Source organism: Pezoporus wallicus, unplaced genomic scaffold (genome assembly GCF_028554395.1).
Source record: "Pezoporus wallicus isolate ANWC-B61680 ecotype Strahan unplaced genomic scaffold, APGP_CSIRO_Pwel_v1 contig_3488, whole genome shotgun sequence".
In the NCBI taxonomy this organism is placed as follows: domain Eukaryota; kingdom Metazoa; phylum Chordata; class Aves; order Psittaciformes; family Psittacidae; genus Pezoporus; species Pezoporus wallicus.
In genome coordinates this window covers 96043-111467 of record NW_026635397.1, presented here as the reverse complement: position 1 = coordinate 111467, position 15425 = coordinate 96043, and the positions used below count along the sequence as shown (strand labels likewise).

The 15425-nt window shown below is 47.0% G+C and overlaps 1 protein-coding gene across 14 annotated transcripts in view; it reads right to left on the bottom strand.

Moving 5' to 3' along the window:
- HDAC4 (histone deacetylase 4) overlaps nt 1-15425 on the bottom strand; it is a 214718-nt gene that overhangs the window by 103258 nt on the left and 96035 nt on the right. For all 14 annotated transcript variants that reach the window (XM_057421971.1, XM_057421999.1, XM_057421989.1 and 11 more), the window contains one exon: nt 1820-2064. In XM_057421971.1, coding sequence (XP_057277954.1) covers nt 1820-2064 — 245 coding nt within the window. The remainder of the gene's footprint in view (nt 1-1819; nt 2065-15425) is intronic.

The window sequence follows — 15425 nt, the reverse complement described above, 5'->3', positions numbered from 1 at the left end:
ATGCAGGTTCTCTGCTCACACTGACACCAGAGTAAGAAAAGAAAGAAAACAAATAAACCCTGATTCCTGCTGTACTCGCTGAGCTTTAACATGTCAATGGAGTAACTTCTTTAAAACATCCATAGCGCTGCTGGCAGTAACTGACCCATGCTGGTTACACAGATGCTCATCCAAAACACAGAGCTGCTTCACAATCATAGAACCATAGAATGGTTTGGGTTGGAAGGGACCTTAAAGCTCATCCAGCTCCAACACCTGCCATGGGCAGGGACACCTTCCACTACAGCAGGTTGCTCCAAGCCCCTGTGTCCAACCTGGCCTTCAACACTGCCAGGGATGGGGCAGCCACAGCTTCTATGGGCACCCTGTGCCAGTGCCTCAGCATTCTCACAGGGAAGAACTTCTGCCTAATGTCTCACCTCAATCTCCCCTCTTCTGGCAGGTTAAAGCCATTCCCCTTGTCCTGTCCCTACAGGCCCTTGTCCAAAGCCCCTCTCCAGGTTTCCTGTAGCCCCTTTAGGCACTGGAGCTGCTCTGAGATCTCCCCTTAAGGAGCCTTCTCTTCTCCAGGCTGCTCCAGCCCTTGATCATGCACCTCCCTCCACCTCTGTCCTGAGGAGAACACAGAGGACCCACCAAGGACTGAGATAATTCAATCATTCCTCAAAGAGCGACTGCTCTTCCAAACCCTGTGTTTGAAAACTCTGTAAATAATACACTATTAACTTTTAATCCTATCTTCCCCACTCTGACGTGAATTTCGTATTAAAACAAAAGTTATATAACGTTGAATTGAGGTTGCTTTTTAATATTACATTAACGCTATTTACCATGTGCAGCGCTAATCCCCGTTTGAAAGGAAAGCATATTAGCAATGCTGAAAGCTTCTGTTACCATAGCGATAGTCTATCACTGTGAAATATTTATATAATGTCTAAGGTTTTCACTATGCAACAGCCATCTTCTAAACTGCACTTCCTGCTTCTCCTGTGTGTTACGCAGCTTCTCCGTCCCGTGCACCAGAGCAGCACAAACACCCGCTGCAGTCCTGGCTCCTGTCACTGCAGAGACACTAAGGTTCAAACATCTTCTCTGGACCTTGTGCTGATGTGCAGTGAGCACGCTGATGGGCCCCTCTAGTCCCATATATATGGTTGTAGTGGAAAGCCAGCCTAAAAGCCCTCTTGTTGGGTTAAATTCTACTGACACTTCCCAAATCCAGGCAAAACAAATCACCTGATGGCAGTGGCATACAGGAGTACTGAATACAGATAGGGGGTAATGTTTAACATGGCACCAGCTTACCTTGCTTCCTCTCCTCCACCCTATCCCCTTCTTTAACTCTTGGTGCTTGCATCCCTTTACAAAAGATCAAAGAACCCAGACTGGTTTGGGCTGGAAAGGACCTCAAAGCTCATCCAGTTCCAACCCCTGCCACAGGCAGGGACACCTTCCGCCAGAGCAGGTTGCTCCAAGCCCCTGTGTCCAACCTGGCCTTGAACACTGCCAGGGATGGGGCAGCCACAGCTTCTCTGGGCACCCTGTGTCAGCGCCTCAGCACCCTCACACAGGGAAGAACTTCTGCCTAAGAGCTCATCTCAGTCTCCCCTCTTCTGGCAGGTTAAAGCCATTCCCCTTGTCCTGTCCCTGCACAAAGCCCCTCTCCAGGTTTCTTTAAGAGAATACTCTTTTGGTATTCTTTGAGCAGAGGTTACCAAGTCCAGCACAGTATTCCTACCCCAAAGCACATCAGCTGGATCACCTCTAGGTGAGGGGATGCTTCCACACAGTGCCCAGTGCAGGGCTGCTCATCACTTACTTTGATGTGCTCATGCAGCTGGGCCTCATGCTGCCGGGAGAGCTGCTCGTGCTGCCGCTGGAACTCGGCTATGAGGATCTGTCTCTGGATCTGCTGTTTCTGCTTGAGTGCCAGGAGCTCCTGCTGCAGCTGCTGTTCCCGCAGCGTCGGCTCTGTCACGGGCATGGAAAACTGGTGGTCCAAGCGCAGATCCATTGGGACTGAAGTCGGTGCAACTTGCAAGGGCAGTGCTGTGGTCACATCAACTATGACATGAAAACAAGAGGAGAGATGAGTGTATTCCTCACTCACACAGGGATCTACCTGTCATATCATGTCCAGTGAAGACATTGAGGAACCATGGATTGAATCAAGAACAACACCTTTAAACTCACAGCATCTTTTAAATGGTAAAAAAAAACTATGGGAATTCAGAGTTCAGGAAGTTTTCCTGCAGCCATCACCATCTGCAGCTATATGCATTTGCTAACAGTAAAGGACTTCAACACATCCCATGTGACCCTTCTTGATACCATTCTACATCTGAGGATTTGAAACATACACCTGTGGTTCTGCTCTTCGAGCATCACTTGAAATAAGAAAAATTAATCTCAGACTTCACAGAATCATGGAATTATTTGGGTTGGAAGTGGCATCAGAGCTCACCCAGTTCCAACCCCTGCCATGGGCAGGGACACCTTCCACTAGAGCGGGTTGCTCCATGCCCCTGTGTCCAGCCTGGCCTTGAACACTGCCAGGGATGGGGCAGCCACAGCTTCTCTGGGCACCCTGTGCCAGCGCCTCAGCACCTTCACAGGGAAAAGCTTCTGCCTAAGAGCTCGTCTCAGTCTCCCCTGTTCTGGCAGGTTAAAGCCATTCCCCTTGTCCTGTCCCTACAGACCCTTGTCCAAAGCCCCTCTCCAGGTTTCCTGTAGCCCCTTTAGGCACTGGACCTGCTCTAAGGTCTCCCTGCAGACTGCAGACACCTCACATGGGGACACTGCAGAGCAGCAGCAAGACAAAGCAGGTTCCCCAATGGTGACTATGCAGAGACTTGCCTGTGTCATTCCAAGTCCAAGTGGGACAAACCTGAAGCACAATCAAGGCAGACAGAGAACAGTTTGTTTACTAAGAGGTGTATGCTAAGAGAGTAAAAAAGGGAAAACTATCACTGTGATTATCTGTGGAGTAAAAATCAGGCCTTTGCTTGCACAAAAAGCACCCCCCTGAAGACAATGGGAGTGTGGTAAAAAAGGGCAGCAAGAAACATTTGTAAAAAATCCCTTTGCAATAACTGAACTCAGCTTGTTTGTGCTAAAAAAGAAAATCACTGCCATCACATGATGACTACAAATGCCTAAATTCCACCTGAATTCTGCATTTCTCCTACACTCCATACATGGGCCACATTTAATGCCTCTCTCTACAATCACTCAGCCACTCCTCTGCAGAATGAAAACAGGCTCACCCTTCAAAAACACTGTGCTTCCACAATCTTGGAAATGAAAGTTGGGTTGGAGGTTTTCATTTTAGCTGCTGTTTTCCCTTTAAGATACGTTTGTGCAAGGTTGCACAAACTCTGCAGCATCCCTGAAGCTGGACCAGTCACACATCTGCTAAGGTACCTACTCCACAAGACAGGGATTGCCTGCGACTGTGCCTGGGGAAGGCTGAGATCTCACAGGGGTAGACATGATGCGCCACTACAAAGACCCTGTGCTGAACCTGCCCTGCTTATACAAACCACTTCACTGCCACCCTTCTATGCCATCCCCCAGAGGAAGCCACTGTGATACCCTCTGATGCCCACACATAACCTCCATCAGGACATTAGTATCATCAATCCCAGAAGAAGGAGTTTTCACAGGTTTTGTCCCAATTTGATGCTGGTAAAACCTGAGTCTGAATAAAACAAAGACACACAGGAAAAGAAACCATAATAGTGGAGTCATTCCTAAAAATCCAGGTGTTTTGGAAGGTGTAAACCAAAATGCACCGCCACGCTGCCAACAGCAGCAGGGACAGGGACCACTGGAAAGGCAACTCCATCCCGGATGGCAGCTCCTTGGAAAGAGGGATGTGGAGCTAAGTGGTGGGGTTTCAAAAGCACAGCCATGTTAGGGCTGCTTGAGCTGAAGGCAGAGAACAACCAAGAAGCAACAAATCACATTCCAAGAGATGAATGAAGACATTTTGCTTGATCTACACAAGACCAATTTGCAGGAGAACATCACTTCTAAGCAAAGAAATGCAGATTAGTGTAGGAACTGGAAAGCACAGTAAAAACCAAACCCAAATCCATTGCTTTTCATTGAAAACAAAGATGCACAAAAGCAGGGGGAGGGTGCTTCAGAGACCAGAGCATCTGAGTTGAGTTTCACGTGTGCAGGAGCAGTGTCCTTCCCCCTCCTCATGCTGGGGAGGAGGAGACTTTCTCTTTGGTTTTCTCTTTTGGATGGAAACATTCTCTGCTAAAGGTCACATTACTGGAAGTGTTGCTATTTTTCAACCCACAAGCTCTTCCCTCCACTTCCCTATTGTTTTCCTTCCTGTGGCCTTTTCACTGCTCCCCTCTCTCCCCCGCAGGACCAGAGCTGGGATTCCTTCCATCCAGGGCATTCTGGGCTGAGCCATTCAACCATACAAACCCACCTAACCGTGTTCCTAAGCTCTCCTTGGGAATGGCTGATGCTTTCCTACGTGGTTGGAACTGAGGGTAAACCCTTCCAATTCCTACTCACAAAGTATCCCTACAGCAAGTGCTGCACAGAAGCATTCCTCCATCCTTTCTGTGGGAGATGATGGCTCGATACCAGCCCGCTCATTTCACAGACTATCGCTTCAGAAACTTCTCACCTTAGATGCGATGCTTTAAATTAGATTTAAAACAGCATTTCAAAGTGACAGAAGAACGTTTTGGATCCCTCCAGCACCACTCAAACTCAGGCAACCCTGTAACAGCTCCATATCTATGTGATACCTGCCCCTGCAGCATGGTGCATGGGGCAAAAGGTACCATCTGAAACCATTTTGTGTCCCAAGGGCTGTAGGAAATGCGATGAGTGCTGGAAAAGAGACAAGGGGTGATGGTTTTAAACTAAAGAGGGGAGATTCAGGCCGGACACGAGGAAGAAACTGTTTACAGTAAGGGTGGTAAAACACTGACACAGGTTGCCCAGAGTCCCCTCCCTAGATCCAGGAGAGCTCAAACCAGTTAATGGTAAAGGATCAAACACAGTGAGTCATGAAAAAAGCAGCACAGTGGGCTCTGTGAATCACAAACCTTTTAAATGTGCTCCCAGTTGTCACGTCCAGCTGAAGATTTCTGAGCACCCGGAACAAACATCTCCCATCTTTTGGATGTGCGGACCAAAGGTCAGAGTTACTAATGCAGAGGTAGGAGTCACTCGAGCTGCTTACCCCTTCTCCACGTAAATCTGTTTATCTTCAATACAGCTGACTGTGTTTGGTAATGCTATTTATAGACCCATAGGCTGGTTTGGGTTAGAAGTGGCATTAGAGTTCATCCAGCTCCAGCCCCCTGCCACAGGCAGGGACACCTTCCACTAGAGCAGGTTGCTCCAAGCCCCTGTGTCCAACCTGGCCTTCAACACTGCCAGGGATGGGGCAGCCACAGCTTCTCTGGGCACCCTGGGCCAGTGCCTCAGCACCCTCACAGGGAAGAGCTTCTGCCTAAGAGCTCATCTCAATCTCCCCTGTTCTGGCAGGTTAAAGCCATTCCCCTTGTCCTGTCCCTACAGGCCCTTGTCCAAAGCCCCTCTCCAGGTTTCCTGTAGCCCCTTTAGGCAATGGAGCTGCTCTAAGGTCTCCCCTTAAGGAGCCTTCTCTTCTCCCGGCTGAACCAGCCCAGCTCTCTCAGCCTGGCTCCAGAGCAGAGATTTAGACTAAATCAAATTTGTCTCAAAATCCACATACAGTTTCTAACACACCTTTAAGAACTAAGCACTCTGTTCCCTAAAAGCAGACAATAAAAGCTTTCAATGTGTTAAAATACGCATGGTTTCAGCCAGAAAGAACACACTACTCCCTGTGACTGCTACAACTTGTGCTTGTGTCCTGTGATAAATTATAGAATCATAGAGTGGTTTGGGTTGGAAAGGACCTTAAAGCTCATCCAGTTCCAACCCTCCTCTCATGAGCAGGGACCCCTCACACTAAACCATGTCAACCAAGTCTCTGTCCAACCTGGCCTTCAACAATGCCAGGGATGGTGCATTCACAACTGCCTTGGGCAACCCATTCCAGTACCTCACCACCCTCACAGGGAAGAGCTTCTTCCTTATATCTAACCTGAACTTCCCCTGTTTAAGTTTTAACCTGTTACCCCTTGTCCTGTCACTACAGTCCCCGATGAAGAGTCCCTTCCCATCATCCTTGTACTCCCTAAGCAGAGCCTGAACTTGCACCGTGTTGGATAACAGTCCCGAGAAAACTTCACGGTCCTTCCATTTCCCATCCAAAGGGATTCATCCCTCCTGCAACATGCGACACATGGGGCACCAGCTTTGGAGAGCATGACCACAATTCCCATTCAGAGTCTCGGCAGAGGCTGCGTCATCCTCGGCTCTTACTATTTCAGTCTCCAAATACCCCCCTCTTTGAAATGCCATGAGCTCCCCATAGAAGAAGCGAGTGCTTTTGACCTCCCGAAAACAATCCAACCTTCTCTGCTTAATGAACACATCCTCAAGACAGAAAAAAGCCTGTGTTCTTATGAATATTTTATGGTAGACTAGAAAATTGCTTTTCTAGGTTCTGCCTTGAGAACATATTAATACAATCGGCTTCATGACGCTAGCAAGAGCACAAAGACTACATTCAGAGGTTGAATGCAAAATGCCAAAGCCATGAATTCGAAGACAAGATTGCGATTATGAATAATCAACTATCTTGTGTTCTCTCTGCCTTTTCCTCCCCTGTAAGACCAGAAGGAGAAAACAGGAGGGATGTTACTTGTTAAGCTCTGTTTTAACCTAAGCATGGAAGGATTCTTTCTATCCATGCTCAAGTTACCATTAGTGTTATACCACCTTAGAAACACTCTGCTCAATGGTTCTCTCCCACACCACCCAATTCTGTCCGTGTTGGATGTTAAAGCATTGTCCCCGTCACTCACCAGAACGGAGCAGCCTCCTGGTTGAGGCTGCCCATTTGACAGCTCACAGCCTGCTCTTACATAGACTGAAGTTGTTAAAACAAGCTTACTGTAAATGAACTGGTAATCTCCAACCTGAAAGCAAAGGTGTGTTTCCCACAAGCAACGCTGGACATGAAAATCATTGCCTATCAAGGCTGCATAGAAACACACTGTCAGAGAAACCATACGGTTTCTTCCATGCTCCCATGTGGAAAATAACTTCTCCAGAAGTACTAAGCATTTTGGAAGAGATGAGGAGAAGGTGACATTATTGCAACATGGAACTTCATGGGAACTTCACAGGAAAAACTGTATATTCTTCCTTTCTTGGATACAGCATTTCCATAAGGATGAAAACATCAAAGGGCTGAGTCCTGAAAACACACTAGAATGGAAGTTAAAACCAAATATATTTGAGATATTTGAAGCACAAATTTAAATTCAAATCTTGCTTCAGCATAAACTTTCCTTCAGCTGAACTTTAGAAACATTGCTCAAAGTTGCTTTCTTTTTCCTTAAACCAAATGCTGTTGCCAGAAAGACTTGCCTTTTGTGTCTACGTGTGTTCAGACTGAAGCAGAACAGAAACCTGTCTCTCACATTTGAAATACGAAATCACCTTCACATGGGAAGGGCAGGGGACACCTTCCCTGAGGCTGCCACCCGCCTGGCACAGAGTGGAGTTAGATCCCTGGAATTAGATCTAAGGCAGAAGCTCTTCCCTGTGAAGGTGCTGAGGCGCTGGCACAGGGTGCCCAGAGAAGCTGTGGCTGCCCCATCCCTGGCAGTGCTCAAGGCCAGGTTGGACACAGGGGCTTGGAGCAACCTGCTCTAGTGGAAGGTGTCCCTGCCTGTGGAACTGGATGAGCCTTAAGGTCCCTTCTAATGCAAACCAGTCTGGGATTCTATGGGGTTAAAGCCATAGGGAAAGAAACAAGGATCAACCAAGGGAGTGCTTGCAGTGATTTACTCTGGAAGGATGGCTCACGTTAGTTAGGCGTTGTTAGACCATTATGGACACAGTCCCTGCCCAGCAGGAACTGATGCCAGCATCCCCCCCGGCCCATGCAGTGCTGGGCAGCCAGGGCGCTCCTTCCCACTCCTGAAAATGCCCAAACTCACCGAAACACTGAGCGAGGGTGAGATCAGAGCTATTAATAGAAACAAGCTTCTGCAGTATCTGACTGCAGCGCCAGGAGAGAAGCAGCGTATTCTGTGCGTAAAGCAGAACAAAGCGGACGAAGACACAGCACCCTCAGAGCATATGCTGCATGTCCCACAGACATGGGGGGGAGGGCAGGAACCCCACATTACCATCTATACTCAGGTTATTCTCTACGGAAGATACCACCAGGAGCCCGCAAGACTTGCCCAGGACCCCATGAAGGAGGTCTCCGAGGTGCAGCTTCCTTGGCACCAGTCCTGCATGGCACATCACAAGCATCATCCAGGGGCAGGATGAAGGCATGGCCCTGCCACACTCCTCCATCAGTCTGTAGTACACATGTGCAGAGATGGGGAAGTGGGGTGTTGTGGGGGAGCCTGGAGCAACACTTCATTATCTCTGCTTTAATTCTTACCTCTGCCCTCTCAAAGGCAGGAACCAGAATCTCATCAGGGATTACTCTGGGGCTAGAATTACATGGTGAGTTTAAGTATCACAGTGCAGCTAGTCTGAAGGATGGGGACATCAGATCAGTCATCAGAAGGTGGTCCTCACCTATGGGGACAGGCCAGTCATGTGGTGACACAGCTCTGGAATGGGAAGCAAGCACCAGCGATGGAGCCATCCCTCTATAAAGCAGGCAGGACTGTGCACCACAGCAGCCAGTGTGTTTGCAGAGCTTGTGACAAGAGAGGTGTGGGTGAATGCAAACGCAGCCTGGATCCCTTCTCAGCACACAAGAGAAGAGTAAACAGCAGCTGAGGTTGCCAACCAGCACCACACATGCTGCAGTTCAGCAAAGGGCTGGAGTCATTCCCTGCTAGGAGAATATTTCCTGTGGTATGAATGGGAACCAAAATTAATCATCCCAGCACCCATTGAAAGGCATCGTGAGGCACTGCACCATAGGCAACAGATGGAGCTTTAAATGTCACTCACTCATTCATGGCAATGAAACTTTTTGCTGATTACTACTGAGAGCTGGAGACATAATAAGGGTGCAGTGATGCTGGATTTCTATAACCAGCTTTCTTTGATGCTAATCCCTTCCCTGGAAAGATCTATCAGCATTTACTGGAGACCTAGACAGACATTTTATTCACGGTGATAAGAAAGCCAAACCTTGAAGAGCAGACCACTTCATCCTCACTTACTCTATCCTAGGTTTAAAACAACTAAAGCCATTCCCCTTGTCCTGTCCCTACAGGCCCTTGTCCAAAGCCCCTCTCCAGGTTTCCTGGAGCCCCTTTAGGCACTGGAGCTGCTCTGAGGTCTCCCCTTAAGGAGCCTTCTCTTCCATAGCTAAATACCTGGATCTTAGAAACCATCTGATGGTCCCATCTAAAGTACTGGAAAACACTTCAGTGTTCCTGAGCAGGGGCTGCAGCAGAGCCCTCATCTCCTGAGGACCATCAGCATTACGTCCTGCCCAGAGGGAAGCTGAAAGCTTCACAAAGAAAACAGGGCACTGCCAAGCACACAACATGTAATAAGTCCTAAATAAGACTGAAAAGTTCATGTCAAAGGGCTTGTGAGGAGGCCAGGAAGAACACCTTCATTGCACAGGTGTCTCCAAAAGATGAGCCTGTGCAGATAGAGAAGCTCCAAAGGGAGACACTTAAGTTCTATCACCCCCTTCTCATTCATTATCCTACCCCAACTTCAATGACATCTTTCAAAGGAGTGTCTTGGAAGATGACACTGCTTTTACAGGAATTAAAGATCATGGAATCAAAAGAGTCAACTTGGACTACTTCTTAAAGTCTTCATACAATTTAGACTTCATACAATTGTGGTACGCATTTCCTTGCATTCTAGGGGACAGACAACCAAAACCCACATGAGTTTCCACAGGAAAAGGCATCTAAATAAGTAATAACATACAGCATTAGACAAATCAAAAGAATATCTATCCTTTCTTAAAAGGCATTCCTGGGAATATCATTTCCCCTGACTCCTTGTTCCAAGCATTATCCAGCAAGTGAACCTCTTTGATCCACCTGTCTCACTCTTGGTACAAGAAACTCCTTGCCTTATCAGGTACCCAAGGAAAAAAGGCAGGTTGGAGGAAGCTCTGCTATACTTCTGAAGAGACAAACCCATCCAGATCTCTCGTATGCCTCTTTCTAATCTCATTACGAACTTCATCCAAGGGAAACTGGTACTTTAGAAAAGAGAATTAAACATGGAGTAGATGAAGAAGGAGCCTGAGAGTCTCATCTGAGGTTATAGATGAAAACTCCCCATGATGACAAGAAATCCTACCCTGTTGCATCACTGTTAAAGCAACTCCAGACGAGGCCATGGAGATGCTGCGGGGGCTGGAGCAGCTCTGTTCTGGAGCCAGGCTGAGAGAGCTGGGCTGGGTCAGCCTGGAGAAGAGAAGGCTCCTTAAGGGGAGACCTCAGAGCAGCTCCAGTGCCTAAAGGGGCTACAGGAAACCTGGAGAGGGGCTTTGGACAAGGGCCTGTAGGGACAGGACAAGGGGAATGACTTTAACCTGCCAGAGGCGAGCAGCTTCACAAACCATTGTTGAGCAGCATTTCAGAAGGTACAAAGAGGACTCCTGCTCACCTGACGCATCCAACACAGCCAGTTGCAATTAAAAGGCACCTGATATTAAGAACAACTTCTGATTATATCAAAACACTGCTTCTATAAATGGTAGATGGAGCACTCTAAAACAGCCATCTCCCACTTTTCACATCACCAACCAAAGGTGAAGCACAAGATATCTTGATCCCCCTTTCCTCAAAGACTGTCCTTCAATAGAGAAAGGAGCACTGCAACCAAAAACTAATGTGCAAAACGGGGGGGAGGGGAATAGAACAAATAAAACACTTTATCCCCTCCTTGCATCTTTATTATATTGGATGACCTACCCCAACTGAAGAACTATGACCATGACACTCCTGGACCCCTCTAGGGCTCTGAAGAGAAGATGGAAGAGGATGACAGCCTACGTTCTCTTACTCTGATGTGTACTGCCAGAGAAACAACACACCCTTTTTCAAGCAACGGTGGGTGAATGAGGAGGAACACCCACACAACTCCCACTTCCCCTCTTATTTTCCTCATTGTACTTGGTTCACCTTCTCTGTAGCATCTATCACTCTGGAAGACTTGGGAGTATGCATAGATAAGTAGAAAGAGCAGCATCAGCTGGATACAGGACTGAAGAATCAGCTTTATTCTGACCCTGCTACTGGAAACTACCTAACTAAGCAGCATCCAAGCTGAAGACAACTCATTCACAGCTGTGTAAAATGTGGGTTACATCTCCTCTATGTGTACTACAACCAAAGCAAGAGGTCAGCAAGTCTTCTCTCTCTGCTCTGATGAATAAGGCAATTCCGGTTTATGTTGCTCAAAACCACAAGTCAGTCTTTTAGCCTCAAATTCCATTTAATTCATGCAAAAATGGTGTGTTTACTAAAAGGAACATGGTCATGATAGAACTAACTACAAATGACATCGCAGCTAAACCTGACCCTGTCAAAATGCTTCACAAAGAGTTAGTTTTCTGCTGTTGAACACAAGAAAAGCCAGGAGGGTTTGCTCACCAGGTTCATCAAGGGAAGATGTTTCCTTAAGCCAAACCTGTAATAGCAAATCATCTCCTTTGAAGATACTATGCCCTGCTCCTCAGAGATGTGGATTTCAGTGTGAGCACAGCACCCACCCTCACCACAGGGCCATGAGGGAGCAAATGAAACCTAAATCACAGCTAAAGAGCTTCCAAAGTGGTAAAACCCATCATGAAATGTGGCATAGGCTCAGTGAATTCAATACTCTATGAAATTTAAAGGGTAGTATCTAATGCAAGTTGGGCTGATTAAAGGACAGGATAGGCATCAGTGAGTTTGGGAACCCATAGCTGAGCTTGACTGGAGTGTGCAAGGAACAGACTCTGCCATCAGGAGCTCCCATTGTGCTCGTGGTCCCCACAGTGTATATTCAGGCAACTTCTCTGCTGGGGCTTGACTGTAGCCTGATTCTTCCCCAAAAAGGTTGCTATGACAAGCCCAAAGGTGAGAGACTTAACATATATATATATATATGGATGCTGATCCTATCTGTATACTTATATAACCTAAACTAACAATGACTGACTTCTCAGACAACTTGAAAATGGTAAAGGACTTTGGAAAGAACCTGAAGAGGGTTCAGTGATTCAAATACCAAGTCTTAAGAGGTTATGAAGGGGAAGAGTGGACAAAAGGCATTCAGAAAACTAGATGAAAGAGATAAAAAGGACATGCAGACATGCAGCTGAGGAACAACTACAGGAGGACGAGGCTGACCATGAAGCAGAACTTGCACCAGCATCTCCCTTCAGAGGTTTGGAGAAGAACTAGTATGAAGCTCCCCATCCATGCCCCATCATTTGAAGAACAGTGGCAGAAGAGCAGAGGCTGGATGTGAGCACAGAAGGTAGCAGTCTGAAGCAGGAAGCACATCTTTATTGGAACAGACTGTGAATACTACTGGAAGTTTACCTCTCTCCAGATTAAGGAATGCACAAAGTACCACAAGGATGATGTAGTACCTCAAGGTCTGTTTCCAGATCCTATCTTTCTTTTTATAGCACCGTGCAATAACTAAAACATGAGGAAAATGGGGCATTCCATTCTTGCATTCACTTCAACATTCCTACACAACGAATGGTTTCGAAGAAGGTATCCAAAGCTGAACAGATCAGCACTCAAAAACACCCAAAACCTTTCCATGGAAGCAATACACACTAAATGCCTTCTCCATCAAGCAAATCACATTTTACACTAAGAGTATTTTATCTGTAGGCCACTAACAAAGGACTGTGTGTTCTACACCTCCATCCCTCCCTATTGCCTTTGTACTGCCATAGGGTTTGTTTCTGAAACGCAGCAAATTGTTGGGAACAACATCAGGGAGCTTATACCATTTGGAGTAAATACTTCATCAACTGACTTGTCTTGACTGTTGAGTTCTCTTAATGTGCCAAGGCATTTAAAGCAGTTCTGAATTTAAGCTTGGTTTCATGGTTTGGTTTTTTTTTCTTACGGAGTACAGAATCTACCCGACAAAATACAAGCCCAAAAGATTACAGGAACCAAGTCAGCCTTGCAAGGAAAGCTAGACCATTTGAAACATTCATAGAACACAACGGCATGTGTGAAAATACACTGCTCAGCTCTCTTTAGAGCATCATCCTCTGAAAAGGCAATTCTTGTTCATAAAATCTAAAACAAGAGAGGGTACATAAAGGGAATTTTACTTCTAGATAGCTTTGAGAAAAAACTACAGATGTAGTAAAGGGTTTTGAAGCTGTGTGTTGAAGAACTGGGACAACTGCAGAGAAAGACTCCAGTGGCTGGGAGACAGCAGGGAATAAACCACCATAAAGGATGGCACCTGGATGAGCCCATCTAAACTACAAAGCCACTGGGCTACAACATGTAAGCACCATCTAAGAGGTGGCATCATGTGCCTGTGGGCTCCAAGCTTGCAATAACAGGCCTTTCTTTCACTTGGGAGAAGCAAGTTTAACTGAGGCCAAGCTAAGTGCCAAGGTGACCTTATAGCAGCCTTACATAGAGAAGACTTCCAGTACCTAAACAGGCTACAAGAAACCTGGAGAGGGGCTCTGGACAAGGGCCTGTAGGGAGAGGGCAAGGCGAATGGCTTTAACCTGCCAGAACAGGAGAGTCTGAGATGAGCTCTTAGGCAGAAGCTCTTCCCTGTGAGGGTGCTGAGGCGCTGGCACAGGGTGCCCAGAGAAGCTGTGGCTGCCCCATCCCTGGCAGTGTTCAAGGCCAGGTTGGACACAGGGGCTTGGAGCAACCTGCCCTAGTGGAAGGTGTCCCTGCCCGTGGCAGGGGCTGGAACTGGATGAGCTTTAAGGTCCCTTCCAACCCAAACCAGGCTGGGATTCCATGATTAAAGGCCACAATAACTATGAAGAGAAGCGGTTGATCTTCCCCCTCCCAATTCACAACTCTCACCAGATGACAATCTCTGGCAAAACACAAGGCACTGACCTAAACGTCTCTGAACGGCACTTAAAACACAGTGGAAAGCCTGGCAAGGTGATCTAATGGCGTTTCATGAGTGACAGCTTGTGTATACTTGTAGCTGCCAGTCAAACCCCAGAGCACACTAAAGTTCTTGTGCGGCAGCAGGACACAAAAAGCCTACAACAGCCCCACTGCTCTCCCAGCTGACGAGCCGAAAAGCCAACCCTCAGAACAGCACTTTGCATTTCCAAAATGCCACTGTTACAGAATTTTTATATACAGAAAGGTCTAGAGGTTGATAATCTGTGTGCCTGTGTGTCAGACCACTCATCTTAACTACAAAGATAACCAGCATATCTTCAAGTACGTTAAATCCTGCGTCAGTGTCTCCATACTGAAATAAAGCTGGTTTAAATCACTACAGCCTAATCCTCCCATGATTTAGCCTGCTTTCATTTGCATCTTTCCACTTCACCACTGATTTGCCTCACATTTGTTTCACTCAAAGCAGCAGGTTTGAAGTGTAGAGCCCTGCTTTGGTGGCTACCATACAACAGCACCAACTTGTCTCTACTGATCCCTAGCCCTGCAAAGAGCCTGGGAGATGTATTAAAGGCTTGCCTACTCATGCAAAAGGTAGGGGTCCAGAAGTGATGCTTGAAAATGGGGAGGGATAAAGCTGTGTCACATCTTCAATGGCTGGGTGGGTTGAGGAGTTCCTGCCATATGTGCCCTGCTGACGCTGGATCAGCTGGCCAGGGCTTTGAGCAGGATGCACCAGCACAAATGAGTTTGTTGCTGGGAGCCATGGATGTGGTTCTGCAAGAGGAGGCTACAAAGCTACATCTGACCATGTAAAGAGACAGTTTTACAAGGTCTATTGTATTAAAGCTCTTTACAGATAAACCAGATGTAGACAAACCCCATCAAACAAAGCTACAGGGAAAAAGAAACATGACACAGAAATCCCTTACAGTTGGATCACCAGGGTGTATTTAGAGCATGCAAAATTCAAGGCCAGGCTGGACAGGGCTTGGAGTATCCTTGTCTAGTGGGAGTTGTCCCTGTCTGTGGCAGGGAGCTGGAACTGGATGAGCTTTAAGGTCCCTTCCAACCCAAACCAGTCTGGGATTCTCTGCTTTTTGGCCTTACCCAAGCTTGATTTCCTTGGGCATTCCTCACTGTTCAGAAATGCCATCTCAGTACTTTTAGGTGACCGTACATTTGTCTGTACTATACATTTTCGGTGAGCAAACCTGTTCTATTTTGCAGGTCACCTGGTTTTGCCATCTGCCTTGATTTATGCTT